Source organism: Cryptococcus neoformans, chromosome 12 (genome assembly GCF_000149245.1).
Source record: "Cryptococcus neoformans var. grubii H99 chromosome 12, complete sequence".
NCBI lineage: Eukaryota > Fungi > Basidiomycota > Tremellomycetes > Tremellales > Cryptococcaceae > Cryptococcus > Cryptococcus neoformans.
The window spans coordinates 530,581-544,983 of record NC_026756.1 but is presented as its reverse complement, the minus strand read 5'-3'; the positions used below and the strand labels follow the sequence as shown (position 1 = coordinate 544,983).

Here is a 14,403-nt window from a genome sequence, read left to right as displayed (position 1 = left end):
TACGTCAACAGCAAGATGAATGAAGGGGATTCAAATAAGATATGTCTGATGTGGAGGGAATATGAGGAACAGAAAGCGAGGTTCAAGACTATTAATAGTAAGCAAACTCGGTGGACAGACTACTATTCCCAACACAAGAATGATCCAGCAAGACCAAGCCACATGTGAGACTCTTCTGCTGGGAATCGGCAAGGATTCTTCGACGCCTGATCCTTCGAGTGCAGCTACACAAGGTTACGAAGGGCAACAGGCTGTATTCACGGATTCCTCATTACAGCGTGCAGAATGGAACGATTAACCATTGCTCGAGCCGTCGTTTGCTCCTTCCTCAGCAATTCAGAGCAACTGGTCACCTAGGACTGGAAACCAATAATCATGAGGTTTAGTGAGCGTCGAATGTCAAAAAGCTTAGCTAGATCAGTTTGCGGTCCGAAATGCATGTTATTGTTTATCGATGCACAGAGCGCACAGTGCATTATTTACGCATTATTTAATTTTACATAAAGAAATGAATTCCCCGACGTGTTATTGTTTCTTTCATAATCGCGTCGTCGTTGCCCAAACGCGGTTTCGGACGCGTTTTTGCTTCCCTGGATTCCATATCTTGCCCTCTCGCTTCTCTTTTTCTCCTTTTCTTCCAACTCCCCACACCATCCTCAGCGACATGTCTTCCCCAAACCCAGCTCGGTCTTCCTCCCCTCTCCATTTCCCAACCTCGTCTGTAGGAGGTACACCTCGTGCTTCTCGTGTCCAGCAACTGTCTGGATCCGGTGCCCGTGAGTCCATTTCCTCGCGTCGTCTCGCCCAGTGCTAATCTTTCTGACCAGCTGCCGCATCATCCTCTCCTCTTCACTTTCCGACATCTTCACCTCAAGCGTCTTCTCGTGCTGCGCGTACGCCTGGCTCCTTGAGGAGCGATGTCCCTAGCTCTGCTGCAGTCAGACGAATCCGCGATGAAACACCATTGTTCTTCCCTCCGTGGGTCTATCAAAATCTCGCCCCATTTGCTGCTGATGTATAAATAGTTCTGGAGGATCGACCCCTCGTCGAGCGCGTCGTGGCGACATCCACTCCTCTTTCCCACACTCATCACCTTCTCTCGCTCGACGACAAGCCCAAGTCCCGGCGGACTCGCTTTCGCTCCGTGCGTCATCCCCTGGCATGGGCACTGATGGTTTTGGTACTCCGCGTGTTCTTGGATCGGCTGCCCCTACACTTTCCGCTGTTGCTCAATCTCAGGTTGGTGCCGACGGCGACGATATCGATGGTATGGTCAAATTTATCTGGGGTACGACAATCTCTTTGCAAGAGAGCATGAACCTTTTCCGGGATTTTTTGAGAGGCTTCAAACCCAAGTACCGTGCTGTATACAATGCGGAACAGTCCAGACAGGCTGAGGAGAGTGGCGGCGTTGCACCTCCTCCGATGACTTTGTACGACAACCTCTCTGCTGAGCGTGCGGAGGTCCCTCTCTATGAGACATATCTCAACCGGCTTCGACTCACTGGTGAAACTAATTTGAACCTCGATGCACTCAATCTGCTCGCGTACCGACCCACAAAAAAGCTTTACCATCAATTGGTCAACTATCCCCAAGAAGTCATCCCTATCATGGATCAGGTCTTGAGGGATGTGATGATTGAATTGGGTCATGAAGAGCTGGAGAAAGCACAAACCAAATTCGCTGAGGGCAACTTGTCTCAGTTGGAGTTGAGCTTGATTACAAACGAGATTAGAGATGTGGAGTCACGAGTATACAAAGTCAGACCGTTTGGTGGAGAGAAGACGGTCAACATGAGGGATCTTAATCCTGGAGGTGAGTGCCGACTTTGCTTTGCCTGGGCTTGCAACTGATAATCTGTAGATACTGACAAGCTGGTGACCGTTAAGGGTCTTGTCATCCGTGCAACCCCCGTCATTCCTGACATGACCACTGGTGAGTAATCGGTATGAAAATCTGTGAACCTTTTGCTAATTTTACCTCAGCTTTCTTCCGATGCTTGGTTTGTCAACACACTGTTCAGGCCGATATCGACCGAGGAAGAATCAGCGAGCCAGAGAGATGTCCCCGAGACGTCTGTGGCTCAACCGGCACTATGTCTCTTATTCATAACCGCTCCGAATTCACCGACAAGCAAGTCATCCGTCTTCAGGAGACTCCCGATGCTGTACCCGATGGACAGACTCCACACACTGTGTCTCTTTGCGTCTATGATGAACTGGTTGACTTGGTCAAGCCTGGTGACCGAGTGATCATCACTGGTATCTTCCGATCAATCCCAGTTCGTGTCAATCCTCGCCAAAGGAGTATCAAATCTTTGTACAAGACCTATCTCGATGTCGTCCACGTCAAGCGTACCAACACTGCCCGAATGGGCTTTGACCCTTCTACTCGTACAGGCGAGGGCAAGCCACCGGGCGTTGGCGTCGGTGGTGAGGATGACGAAGATGAGCTTCTTGCGCGTCAGGATGGCGATGCTGCGATGGACGAGGACCTCGGGTCTCCTGTCAGGTCAGCCGCTGCAGAGATGGAACAACGCATTATCGAGCTCTCCAACCACCCTGATCTTTACAACATACTTGCCTCATCTTTGGCACCCTCCATCTACGAGCTGGAAGACGTTAAGAAGGGTATCCTTCTCCAGCTTTTTGGCGGTACCAACAAGTCTATTGCCCGTGGTGGCGGTGGAGGCGGTCCTAGATACAGAGGTGATATCAACGTGTTGATGGTTGGTGACCCTGGTACTAGTAAATCTCAGATTCTGCAGTATGTGCATAAGATTGCTCCTCGAGGTGTCTACACGTCTGGTAAGGGAAGTTCAGCGGTTGGTTTGACGGCCTATGTGACGAGAGATCCCGACTCCAAGCAGCTCGTTTTGGAAAGGTAATTTTCGTTTGTAGGTTGATGGGCTCAAAGCTAATGACAAATGTAGTGGTGCATTGGTCTTGTCTGACGGCGGTGTTTGCTGCATCGACGAGTTTGACAAGATGAGCGATGCCACTCGAAGTGTCTTGCACGAAGTAATGGTCAGTTCGATGTCCTTTGCATATTCGAAACCAAACTAACTTATATAATAGGAACAACAAACGGTCTCTATTGCCAAGGCAGGTATCATTACCACTCTAAATGCTCGTACATCCATTCTCGCCGCTGCGAACCCAATCAACTCTCGATATGACCCTACCCTCCCTATTCCTGCCAACATCGATCTCCCTCCTACATTGATCTCAAGGTTCGACTTGCTGTACCTAGTGTTGGATAAGGTGGATGAGGTGAACGATAGAAAGTTGGCGAAGCATTTAGTGGGGCTCTACTTGTCAGACGTAGAGGATCAGCCTGCCGACAATATCATTGTGAGTCTCCTTGTTTCAAGGTGGCCGATCTCAACTAACACGTTGTGCAGCCTCTTGAGACCTTGACGTCCTACATTACATATGCTCGCTCCAAGATCCACCCCGTCCTCACCGAAGGTGCTTCCGAAGTGCTTGTTCAGGCCTATGTCGAGATGCGCAAGGCCGGTATGGACTCTCGTACTCAGGAAAAGAGGATCACTGCTACGACTAGGCAGTTGGAGAGTATGATCAGATTGGGCGAAGCGCATGCGAGGATGAGATTAAGTGACAGGGTTGAAGAAAAGGACATTAGGGAGGCTGTTAGGTTGATCAAGAGTGCCCTGAGGGAGAGTGCTGTACGTTCACTTCTCTGTCTATCATGTCTGCATAAAACTGATTGACTGACTATTCAACAGACCGATCCCCTTACAGGTCAAATTGATCTTGACCTCATCAACACCGGTGCCGGTCAAACCATGCGTCGTGCCCGAGCCGACCTTAAACGTGAAGTTATCAAACTCGTCGTCGAAAAGGCCCGATCCCAGGGTATTCGCTGGGCAGCGGTCATCGATGAGCTCAACAAACAATCCAGCGTTCCCGTGGATCATGCCCAGTTTGCAGAGATTATTAGGGAGCTGGAAGAAGAGAGCATTGTCAGGGTTATGGGTGAAAGGGAAAGAAGAATTATCAAGAGTCTGGGTGTATAATAGTTTGCAGAATGGGTTTTCTTTCATTTTTTTTCATCATGTGGTGTTTATCCTTGTTCTTCTGTTTGGTACAATGTTTGCATAATATATATGAAAAGCTTGTACTACATTCTGGACACCCAATCGCTGTCATTGTTCAACGGCCTTGACAGATAATGGATCTAGTCAAAGACATCCCGGCCTTGGCTTATGAAAGTTGTAAAGAATTGTCCATTCATCACTGCTTGATTGCTTATTGCAGATATGTCGGGTGTCGGAGTTACAAATGCCATTATCAAGTGTAGGTCCCGCGCAAGTATCCCTTCAGGATCCTCCTTTATAATGTCTTCGAATCAGCTCCGATTCCGACGGCTGTACAAGTGGTCTTCTCTACCGAGTAGAGCAGTAAAAATACGAGACACTTTGCTCATGAAAGATTATCCATCGCATTTTTTGAATCACCACATTTTCTTCCCCTCTATGTTTTTGCTCTATTTTTCAGAATAAGCATAGTTTCACAGCTCAACACACCGTAGCCGTATCTCACTGCGTAGAACATCTGCGAAACCGATAACAAAAAAATTACGATAACGACATACACGCTGCAATAATGCCATTTAACGCCTGGGGCTTCGTCCCGGAAAGCCATTACGGCCGTGGGCGACGACGGTCTAGCACATCTAGTGCTAACATCCCTAACACACTAACCACTGGGAAGTCTATTAAAAGCAGTCATGAAGGAAGTGGCAGTACCACTGAGCAGAGTAGCAGACGGCGCCACCATAGCAGCAGAACAGAAATCAGTGCAGTTCCCCCGTCTGAAGAATCGAACTCTGCCCCTCCTCCTGCTTCAACTTGGACGTTGTCAGGGGTTGTAGAGGGGGAGAGTGAAGTATTACAAGATATTGAGGAGGACATGAAAAGTACCAAATTGGATGATATCCCCGAAACTGAGGGCACTGCTCTGCCCCCTTCGCCTACGGATGATATTACTGAACCGCCTGCGGCGGAAGGTGATGCCTCCCAGCTCCCAACAGAGACCAACCATACAGAAACGTTTCTGTCTATGACTGATACACGCGCTGGCCCACCGGCTGGTGGGAGAAGGGAACCTGATATTGATTGGGATGCGATTGATCGTGCGGCCAAAAAAAGACACGAAAGAGGAAAAAGCGGAGCGACGACGATGGCAAAACCTAGTAGTACGGGGGGTGCTAAAACGTCGATGAGGAGTTTTTGGTCTTTCGGAGCTCCTTCCACTGCTCCTAGTAGTAGGAAGTTGAGAACCCCATCTAAATCTAATTCCTCGAAGACAGCGAGACATCCTTCCACCGAAGGAACAGAAGCAGGAGCGGGTATCGATGCAAAATCAGAGGACGATCCTCTTTCAAATGAAAAGGGTAAGAAACGTGCTGATACGTTTCCCTTAGAGAGGAAGTCTCGGACGAAAGCATCGAGTAGTGCGGCAGAGAAAAGGCCTGGGCAAAAACTTGAGCCGTTAAAGAGACGGAATACGGCACCACCCACAAGCTCTACCGGCAGCTCTCGCCGGACGGGCGCCGTCCCATCCAACCAACCTCCTTCGACTCTTGATGTGAGGACTATATCGCTCAGTATCGACGGTCAAACACTTGACGACCTTCTCGGTGGTCCACCTAAATCAAGCCGTCGCACCAACAGTGGATTTTCCTTATATGCCAAACCTAAAAAGGCAGCGCCTCGCCAACCAAGATCTTGGGTTACCGAAGTCACCATCCCAAAGGAAGATGACGATCTTCCGCTGTTGAGCTGGATGAATAAGGGCGGGTTCACTTGGCCTTCCGAACAGCCGGAGGGTTGGGACCCTATCGAAAAGGCACCGACGGGTGTTAGATTTGATAAGATGGATGAATCAAAGAGGCTCTCTAAATTGCGGCTCGATGATCGAGACGATTTGAGTAGATGGGCTTGGGAAAGGTTTATAGATTACCGTCGAGGGCTCAACCAATCTAGAGCCGACGAAGCAGTGGCGGAATCTTCAGAGGGACCAGGAGATGATATTCCACCGGCTGCTCCAGAGCCTCCAGATGGACAGCGAAGTGATTGATAGCGCTATTGCATTGTTTATTAGTTTTCAAGGGTCGCAAAAAGCACATACGTCCGTTATACATGCATGCATTTGTGCTGAATTCCTGTGGTGTCGTCTGAGTGGCACGGAGTTTCCCCGATCTCCGCTTTGGAACCGCCCATTAACGTGGCATTATTATAAGTGGCGAGATTTGGTTCCGTCGTATGCTTCCCTCCAATTTGATCCCGCGGATCCGACCAATCTGTGCATTGCTATTGAATCCTCTCTCATTACAACCACACCCAACCACTGCCCCCCATGTTCTCCCTCCGACCCCTCCTCCGATCATCACAACTCGCCACAGCAGCCAGGAGGACTCTCCACTACTCTGCTCCGGCCCTCAACGCTTCCACCAGGCCAGAATCCCCCGTCACTCCGGTCCCTACCGTCCAGGATGGTACAGTTCCTACAGAGTACGAGTTGGCCAACGGTCCCCAGGCCGACCTTGTTTCCGGAGCTCCTGGTACGTCCACCTCTCCATTTTTTATGCGGGGGTTGATGAGAGAGTCATCTCTCGTATGATGGCGCTCTCACCTACCGGTCACCGTTCGCTGACAATCTCCATCTTGCCGCATTTCCACCCACAACCTACGTAAAACCACAGCCGAACTCCTCCACCGACCAGTCCGTATCTTCCGCCCCACAAAAAACACTATGCAATCCGCCAAGGGCAAGACTAAGCGATGGATGATCGACTTTGACGTTTTGCAAGGTGCTGGCCGATGGGAGAACCGACTCATTGGCTGGGCGTCTTCGGCGGATTATGTGCAAGGTACCACTTTGGCGTTTAGGTCCAAGGAGGACGCGATCTATTTTGCTGAGAAGCAAGGATGGCCATACAAGGTTGATGAACCGAAGAAGATTGAGATTCCTCCCAAGAGTTATGGTGAGTCTTCGTCACCTGCCATTCTTTTCTTTGGCTATTTTTTTTTTTTGGTTGTGGGAGAGGAATGGTTGGCTGATTGATGGTGGTTTAGCGAACAACTATGTTCACGTTCCCGGCAAGCTTAGGATCCACCACACCAAGTAATTTGCTATTTATTTGTATTAGATGCATTTCACTGCCTTTTTTCTTATAATACACGACGACAATGGATGGAGGGGTGCTGTATACGATCTTGGTGCGATAAGAACTTTTGAAACTTATGGCTGGGCGTATTTATTTCGTGTCGGGCGATTAGGAAGAGTTAATCTTTGGAAATAACGTTGATACGTGTGCTGGATCTGATCTTATCCTCCAACAAACGTACCATTCTTAAGACGCATCTCTAATTATAATTATCATGGTTTTCTCCCCTCCTCCCCGTCTCCACCTTGACTTTTTGCTTTTGCACCGACTTTGATAAAGCAAATCTGCTCCCTAATAACACGCTTTCTTTCCATTCATATTCATACATACAACGCGCCTTATATATTCGCATCTAATCAACTGCATTTACACTACTTTTTCCCCCTAGCTACCCATCCTTGCTCAAAACCTTTTCTTGTTACAGATTTGGGCTTCTTGACCCGATCTCGATCTTGGTCTCGATTCGATCTTTGAGTCGATGGGATTTACTACGAGAAACTGAGATCGACAAGGATGGTGATGATACCGAGGACAATTTCAATTCCACTAAAAACAGTATTTTTATCTCATTCGTCAGCATTCAGTAACCAGGGCGAAAAATTAGGAATCAACGCACATCAAGAAAATGACAATCGCCTCCAACCTCTCTCCATGACTCGAATTCACACTCTCCTTCAGCAACTTTAGCATATCCTGCAAAACATCTACACGGGCGTTTAAGAGTTCGACACGTTGGCCGATTTCGAGGTATGATCGGGCGGCGTTGTAGAGTGGTTCGAGGTCGGGGAATGTCCAGAAGAATTCCTGTTTTCCAGTCGAAGGGGGGGGGGAAGGGGCAGGGGTTAGTAAGGTGTAAGGTGCACGGAGGGGGGAAAGGTGCTTACGGGTGAATCGAGGATAGACCCGACGAGGTTGATGTTGATACGCAGAATGAAAAGGTTTCCGATCTGCTTCATAATCTCACTTCTTGGCAACTACAATCATCACACAGAGAGAAAAGAGAGAAAGATCATCAGCAAAACTTGCGAAAAAACTTGGATAAACGATTTAGGAGAGAAGCGACGCACGCCAATTTTCCCAGTCTCGGAAAGGCTTTTGGGGATATCTTTCGTTTGCTCGATTGTACCCATGATGAGTTCTTCAAACAATGATATCTTGACGGATTGGGAGAGCGCATGTGAGAGGGAGAGTTTTGTCCTGTCATCATATTTAAAATCCGTGTTAGTTGAAGCAGGAGGATGGGGCTTGGGAAGGGAGAGGGCATACATGTAAGAAGATCCTTTACGCAAGGTGATTACGTCGTTGTATATCCTGGAAACAAGTCAGCAAAGGTCTAGGGTTTGGGCTTGGGATAGGCATATGAGGGAAAAAGCGACGTACCGAGAGTAATCGGCGTAGTAAAAATTGAGGTCCTCCATCTCGACGTCTTCCGCTGATAATCTCTCAATCTCAAACCGCTTTCTGTTATCCCCATCAGTTTGCGCATTCTAAATGATTTGGTCGAAACAATAATTTAAAAAAAAAACACACATGCTAGCCAAAAACTTTTTCTCCTCCTTTTCCGTCATTCCCCAAAGCACCACGCACCCATACTCGAACAAGAACACGTCTGGGATCCATTCGTCTTCAAGATCATCATCCTCTTCCCTCTCACTATCCGTCATCCCATCCGCGCCGGTGTCCTTGGATGCTGATTCGGAAGAAGATTTCTTGCGCCCGCTACCGGGTCGTTTGGAGAATCCCGGTCGGCGCTTTACTTCGTTGGGACTTTGATTTTGGTTTTGGTTAGACCGGCTAGGCGAGCTGGCACGTTTATGAGCAGCGGATGAATACTCATTCCCTAAATTGAGCAAATCTCCTTCTGGTACATGACCGGCTCCAGAGACAGGTTTCAGCCTCGGAGAATTTCTGTGGGCTGATATGCCGTGCGGGGGGCCCGGGGTGGGAGGGGGCAGGTACGGAGTGTGCAGGCATTCGGTGTCGAACATGCGTGGGTGGGTGCGGTGATATGCCGGGCGGGAGGCGAGGTAGGCCTGCATCGCTTGCAGGTTGTATGTGCTACAGTCAGGCAAATCGCGCATGTCAGGACATTGACGGCAAGAATAAAAAAGGCATAGGCATGGGACGCACGCTGCGGTACAGTATGCGGTCACCCGCGGGAGCTTGGCCTTTTCGGATTTGGTGAGACGCTGAGCGTCCCGACGGGCTGTACCCTTTGGGATCTGGGAGATGGGCGTGTAGAACTGCGTCTCTGCCGTCAGCGCATACGACGGTGGTACAGCATGCATGGACGTTGCAGCAGACGCACCTCGACGCCTTCAGACTCGTCGTGGTCGGCCAGTGCGCGGCCTGTGCCGTCGTCGTCCTCTTCCTCCTCTGGGATGGTGGGCGTCTCTGGCTGGGTGGGGAGCACCTTGAGCTCTGGAGGATGTCAGTGGGCGATGCATGGGTGTGGGGACGTACTGCTGCCGAGCTTGGATGTTCTGGGGGGGGTGGGGTGAGCGGGATTCTGTGCTGCTGGACTCGCTGCTCACCGTGTGGGCTGTCGCTGCTCCCGCTTCGGCTGCGCTGCGACCTGCGCATAGGGGAGGGGCAGCGTGTTCGGTCCCGAGGGCGGCATCGTGGGGGGAGGGGGGGAGTGCAGCTATTACTACGAGTGCAACTACAAATGGCAACAGCAACTACACGGATTACACAAAATTTCTAATCCCTGCGCCGCGGAACTAATGCGCCGCCTTTTTCAATTACACAACGCTCTCTTGCTTTTCCATCTCGCAGCCAAAATGAACAAGCACCCCGGGAAGCAGTATCCCCACGCTGCACAGGGCCCCGCGCCCCCCCTCCCCCCGGGACAGCCCCCCGCCCAGCAGCAGCACCAGAATCCGTACGGCCAGACCCCCGAACAGGCTGCAGCACATGCCGCTGCCTGGGCCGCCTACTACCAGGCAAGTCGCCCACCATTTCTCCTCGGGCTGCACTGACACGCACAAACACAGTCGCAGGGGATCACCCAGCAGGCATACTCGGCCCCAGCCACGCCTGCCCAGCCGCCGGCCGCCGGCACGCCCACGGTGAGCAACCCTTACGCCAACTATGGCTACGGCGCCGGTGCCCAGCACAACAAACCGCAGCCTGTCGCCGGCCCGTCCCAGCCCTACAGGCCTCCGCCCAATACCCAGGCGTATGCTACAGCCGCCACACAGCCGAGTCTGGGGTATGGCCAGCAACAGTACCAGGCGTATCCGGCTCGGCCTCAGTCCGGAGCGAGGCCGCCTCATCAAGTAGCACCAGTAGCGGGAGCACCACCAGCAGCAGCGGCAGCACCAGCGGGACAACAGGCATATGCATGGGGTCAAGCTCAACCTCAAGTTCCTATGCAGCAGCAGCAACAACAACAGCAACAACAACCTGGTTTCCGTCCTCAGCCAGTGGCGCAGCAACCGTACCCAGCCTATCAACAACAGTACTATTCTCCAGCGGCTCAACAGCCGTATACACCTCCTCCTCAGCAATCGCCTTACCGTCCCAACATCAATGCGAACCCTAGTCCCTCACCAATGCAGCCACCGGCACCAACGCCTTTCCGACCTCCCGCCCAGCAAAACCGACCTCCACGCCCACCCATGTCCAACCCTCAAGCCGGCGGTCCTCCTTCCGGTCCCGGCGGCGGCTTCCCGCCAGCAAAACGACCGAGATTTGATGCCCCTCCCGGCCCCGCCGGTAACAGGATGAATAACCGTCCGCCTATCAGCAACAACAATAACATGAACGCCGCCAACTCTATGCAAGCCGGCGGTCCAAAGCAAGGTCCAGGTCCGAGCCAAGGTCAGCCGTTTGGGAATCGTAACGTAAGTGGTCGCGGTCCTCACAATCAATTTCACGGGCATGGCCAAAATGCGGCTGCTGCTGCAGCTGCTTCAGTTCGTCCGCCGATTCATTTGGGGAATGGTGGACCACCCCCCGTAGCTTTTAATGCCGGTCCTTCCGGTCCGGCTGCGATGGGCCTGGGGCCAGGCGCAGGTGCAGGCGTGGGGGCGGGTATGGTTCGTCCTGCTCTTCCTGCCGGTGGCATGGCTGCCCCTATGCGTGGACATCCAGCTCGAGGGAGGGGTGCACCCAACGCTCCTCGTGGTCCTGCCAATATGCGCCGAAACGCAAACGCAAACGCCGCGAATGGGAATGATGTGTCTTCCACCTTTTCTGCTTCATCTTCTGCAGGTAACCTCCCCGGCTTTAACCAAGGCGGTGGTGGTGGTGGTGGAGGAGGGTTCAAGGGTAACAAGGCCTTTGAGAAAGCCCAAGCAAAGAAGAGGAATCAGGGAGGGAAAGAAAAGGATAACAAGGAAGTGAAACCGACGATGACGGACTTTAGGATTGTGGGTGTAAAGTTTGGTAGTGGTCAAGATGTTTGGGAATGGGGAATTGTAGATGGCAAAGTTCCGGATGTCGTCGGGGCTGGGGTTGCGGAGGGTGAGAATGAAAATCAACTTCAGGCTCAGGCTCAGGCTCAAACTGAGACCCATGATGGTCTAGTCAAGGTTGAGGAGGAAGAGACCGAGCCTGCATCAGTGTCTGCTTCTGCACCCATACCTGCCTCTCAAGCGAACCAATCGCCTGAAGAAAAGGTGGCAATCAAGCAAGAGCCAGGATCCCTTGACCCTTCCCCGGCTGTTGAAGGCGAGGGCGAGGGTGTAACTGCCCGTTCTGTCACTGGCACCGAGACTGAAGAGGTAGAGGAAAAGGATAAAGTAAAGGACGAAGAGAAAGAGGGGAAAGATGAAAAGGAACAGGAAAAGGAAAAGGAAAAGCGTGGTGAAAAACGAAAGGCAAAGTCTCCTGATGCTGGTGTGTTCTATCCCCTCTTTTGCCCAAAAATTCCTCTTTTTCCGTTTCATTTGGTTCTTTGTTCTGACTTTTGATTTTCTCGTTTTTTCCCTCCTCGTTTTCTTTCGCGCCCCCCCCCCCCCCCCCCTTATTATTCCCCAAATCGTTCCCATATTTTCACTTGCGGTTGTTTCTTGGGTTTTTAATCATTGTCTGTGTGTGTGTATGTGGTGACGGGGACTCACAAATAAATCTGGTAATGTTTTGTGGTGTAACGTGGTCTGATCCATACAGAAGACGAACATTCAGCCAAACGTACCGCTGCCTACCTCCTTGCGCACAAGAAATCCAACCTCGCGTCCAACCCTCCCTCTCTCACCAACCAAGTCCCCACTCCTGGTTCTGGTTCTGGTCCTGGTTCTGGCGGCAACACTACTTCAACGTCTGCCTTTGGTGCAGGTGCTACAGGCGCCGCCACTGCAACGACGACTACGACGGCCGGTACCAATGCAGCAGGTAGTAACGCGTTAAGCAAATTCGAATCAAATTCCAACAGGTTTAGAATCTACTTTAACTCTCCCCCCGAACTTGATCGAACGCCCAAAGTCCGTGGGAATGCGGGTAATAAGAGGTGGAGGAGGGATAGTAGTGTGGCTACGAGCGTGATGGCTGGGGGCGTCGGTGGGGGTGAAAAGGTTGTGGAGGGAGAAGGAAAGGAGCAAGGGCAAGGGCAAGGGCAAAAGCAGGGACAGAAAGTTGAGTCCCGGACAGAGCAGCAAGGGCAGGAGCAAAGTGAAAGGGCCCAAGGGGAACCTGTTGAAGGTGAGGCGGCGTCGTCGTCTACCAAGCCAAACGCAGAGACAGAGACAGAGACGCAACAGGATGTCGCCGTTTCTGGTCCAACTTTCGACGCTTCCGTTTCTGCTGCCACTCGTGTGCCTGTAGAAGGCGAAGCCGAAACTAACGAGCAAGACCAAGATCAAGTGGAGCAAGCGATTGAGGGTCAACTTTCTTTTGCTGGCGAAGGCGAGGGTGAGGCTGAGGGTGAGGGTGAAGAGCTTTTAGGCTATCATCAGCCAGAACAAGTGCAAGAATCGGGTGCCCAAGAAACAGTCGAGGCCGAGATCGAGCAAGGTGACGTCTCGATGCGAACTGATCCGGGAGGCTTGGATGCCTTTTTACAAGACCCGCTTGATGATCAAGTCCCCGCGGACGGTGAAGCTGAAACCCTCGTTGAGAATGACGCTGCTGCTGATGATAACATGGTACCAGAGGAAGGTGAGGGCAACGTTGTGGAGCAACAAAATGGACAAGATGCGGAAGAGGATGAAGCGGCGCCTGTTGCGGCGGACAAGGTTCAGAGTACAGATGCTCCTACGACTGGTGAAGAACAACCGAGTGCTGCCGTTATTACCACCCCCGATATTCCCAACCCCGCCGAACCCGACATCGCCTCAGAGGGGGCTTCCGCTACTCCCGCTTCTACAAAAGAGAAGAAAGTAGCCGATGACTCTGCGGAAGCTATTGCCGCTGCCCTTGCCGCCTCTGCGTCCAATACTGCTTCAGCATATAAAACTCGCGCTCGAAGACATTCGTCTGTATCCACTACCTCTGAGCACCCCCGTGCCCATGGATCGACCACTACCACCACCACCACCAACATCAACACCAATTATAAGGGTGGAGCACCTCAGTCCAAGGAAGGGCAACCGTCATGGAATAGGTTGTCAATCTTGTGGGAGGATAGCCGTAGACGAATGTGCTTTGATGTAGACGTTGTGGACAAAGTGAGAATATGGAGAAAGGAAGGAAAGATTGAGGTGGAATTGAAAATGCCTGAGACGAGTGAACAAGAGGAAGGTACAGAGGCAAGGTTACCAAAGGGTGTTTTGGTGAGTAAAATCGTTATTTTTTGTAGTCTTTTGGCCATTCATAAAACTGATTCTTTTTTGTAGATGGAATTGTGGAACAAGAACGAGGACCGTTTTGTCCCTTATTCTATTCCAGACGCATCCTCCCTCAACTCTCCAACTGAATCTGATCCTACCGTCCCACCCTTCCATCTCCTCTCACCCAATCTTTCCCTGGATAAGAAACCTCTCACAGTCACAGTCTACCTTAACCAAAAGAATCCTCTCAGTGAGCCAAAATGGCTCCGGACAAATACGGCGGACGCGTGGTTGTTTGAGTCGTTTGAGAGCCGGAAGGGAGTCGATGCTGGTTGGAGGGGAAAATTGGAAGTTGTGGATCCCGATCCTGTAAGTTTGACAATCTATTAACGATAGCAGCATACTGATACAGTTTAGGCACCGACGTTGCAAAGTATCCTCGATAATTGGGCCTCCAACAGCTCCCTCGGCACGCCTTCTTCTCGTCGAGCTTTC

General features: G+C 51.3%; 6 protein-coding genes and 1 non-coding gene; 4 read left to right on the top strand and 3 right to left on the bottom strand.

The window, feature by feature from the left end:
* The first annotated feature begins 590 nt into the window (after positions 1-590).
* On the top strand, positions 591-4,210 carry CNAG_06182 (minichromosome maintenance protein 4 (cell division control protein 54)). XM_012197796.1 has 9 exons: positions 591-776; positions 828-978; positions 1,026-1,816; positions 1,865-1,936; positions 1,987-2,884; positions 2,934-3,027; positions 3,079-3,354; positions 3,405-3,689; positions 3,750-4,210. Exons 1-9 carry the CDS (start codon positions 665-667, stop codon positions 4,038-4,040), a joined length of 2,970 nt encoding a protein of 989 aa, XP_012053186.1. The 5' UTR covers positions 591-664; the 3' UTR covers positions 4,041-4,210.
* Positions 4,211-4,341: 131 nt separating this feature from the next.
* Positions 4,342-6,121, bottom strand: CNAG_13075. The gene has a single exon (XR_001046356.1). It is a non-coding gene; the product is annotated as a hypothetical RNA (non-coding RNA).
* Positions 4,512-6,105, top strand: CNAG_06181 (hypothetical protein; the record flags this gene model as incomplete). Its single annotated transcript, XM_012197795.1, has 1 exon — positions 4,512-6,105. The coding sequence occupies exon 1, from the start codon at positions 4,630-4,632 to the stop codon at positions 6,103-6,105; it is 1,476 nt and encodes a 491-aa protein (XP_012053185.1). The 5' UTR covers positions 4,512-4,629.
* Positions 6,122-6,347: 226 nt separating the features above from the next.
* On the top strand, positions 6,348-7,349 carry CNAG_06180 (NADH dehydrogenase (ubiquinone) Fe-S protein 4). XM_012197794.1 has 3 exons: positions 6,348-6,589; positions 6,731-7,012; positions 7,104-7,349. Exons 1-3 carry the CDS (start codon positions 6,385-6,387, stop codon positions 7,154-7,156), a joined length of 540 nt encoding a protein of 179 aa, XP_012053184.1. The 5' UTR covers positions 6,348-6,384; the 3' UTR covers positions 7,157-7,349.
* Positions 7,350-7,459: 110 nt separating this feature from the next.
* CNAG_06179 (cytoplasmic protein) lies at positions 7,460-9,875 on the bottom strand. XM_012197645.1 has 11 exons: positions 9,730-9,875; positions 9,659-9,678; positions 9,504-9,616; positions 9,326-9,438; positions 8,726-9,253; positions 8,576-8,656; positions 8,462-8,506; positions 8,263-8,392; positions 8,080-8,169; positions 7,812-7,999; positions 7,460-7,741 (listed from the first exon to the last, which is right to left on the bottom strand). The coding sequence occupies exons 1-11, from the start codon at positions 9,813-9,815 to the stop codon at positions 7,684-7,686; spliced, it is 1,452 nt and encodes a 483-aa protein (XP_012053035.1). The 5' UTR covers positions 9,816-9,875; the 3' UTR covers positions 7,460-7,683.
* Positions 9,876-9,951: 76 nt separating this feature from the next.
* CNAG_06178 (hypothetical protein) overlaps positions 9,952-14,403 on the top strand; it is a 5,243-nt gene continuing 791 nt past the window's right edge. Inside the window, exons 1-5 of the mRNA XM_012197644.1 lie at positions 9,952-10,140; positions 10,192-12,040; positions 12,314-13,911; positions 13,975-14,277; positions 14,326-14,403. The exon at positions 14,326-14,403 is cut by the window's right edge and continues 791 nt beyond it. Of these exons, the coding sequence (XP_012053034.1) occupies positions 9,979-10,140; positions 10,192-12,040; positions 12,314-13,911; positions 13,975-14,277; positions 14,326-14,403 (3,990 nt within the window). The 5' untranslated portion in view covers positions 9,952-9,978. The remainder of the gene's footprint in view (positions 10,141-10,191; positions 12,041-12,313; positions 13,912-13,974; positions 14,278-14,325) is intronic.
* CNAG_07909 (meiotic recombinase Dmc1) overlaps positions 13,708-14,403 on the bottom strand; it is a 3,520-nt gene continuing 2,824 nt past the window's right edge. Inside the window, exons 14-15 of the mRNA XM_012197861.1 lie at positions 14,334-14,403; positions 13,708-14,275 (exon numbers count right to left, since the gene is read on the bottom strand). The exon at positions 14,334-14,403 is cut by the window's right edge and continues 818 nt beyond it. The gene's annotated coding sequence lies outside the window, so the exon portion shown is untranslated. The remainder of the gene's footprint in view (positions 14,276-14,333) is intronic.

Excerpts from the sequence above, each read along its gene's own strand:
- CNAG_06179 (XM_012197645.1), bottom strand. The coding sequence starts at position 9,815 with ATGCCGCCCTCGGGACCGAACACGCTGCCCCTCCCCTATGCGCAGGTC. Across the intron at positions 9,617-9,658 it reads AACATCCAAGCTCGGCAGCA|AGCTCAAGGTGCTCCCCACC; the intron begins GTACGTCCCCAC and ends GACATCCTCCAG. Across the intron at positions 8,000-8,079 it reads GGTCTATCCTCGATTCACCC|GAATTCTTCTGGACATTCCC; the intron begins GTAAGCACCTTT and ends ACTGGAAAACAG.
- CNAG_06180 (XM_012197794.1), top strand. The coding sequence starts at position 6,385 with ATGTTCTCCCTCCGACCCCTCCTCCGATCATCACAACTCGCCACAGCA. Across the intron at positions 6,590-6,730 it reads CCTTGTTTCCGGAGCTCCTG|CCGAACTCCTCCACCGACCA; the intron begins GTACGTCCACCT and ends GTAAAACCACAG. Across the intron at positions 7,013-7,103 it reads GATTCCTCCCAAGAGTTATG|CGAACAACTATGTTCACGTT; the intron begins GTGAGTCTTCGT and ends ATGGTGGTTTAG.
- CNAG_06182 (XM_012197796.1), top strand. The coding sequence starts at position 665 with ATGTCTTCCCCAAACCCAGCTCGGTCTTCCTCCCCTCTCCATTTCCCA. Across the intron at positions 777-827 it reads ACTGTCTGGATCCGGTGCCC|CTGCCGCATCATCCTCTCCT; the intron begins GTGAGTCCATTT and ends CTTTCTGACCAG. Across the intron at positions 3,690-3,749 it reads GTGCCCTGAGGGAGAGTGCT|ACCGATCCCCTTACAGGTCA; the intron begins GTACGTTCACTT and ends ACTATTCAACAG.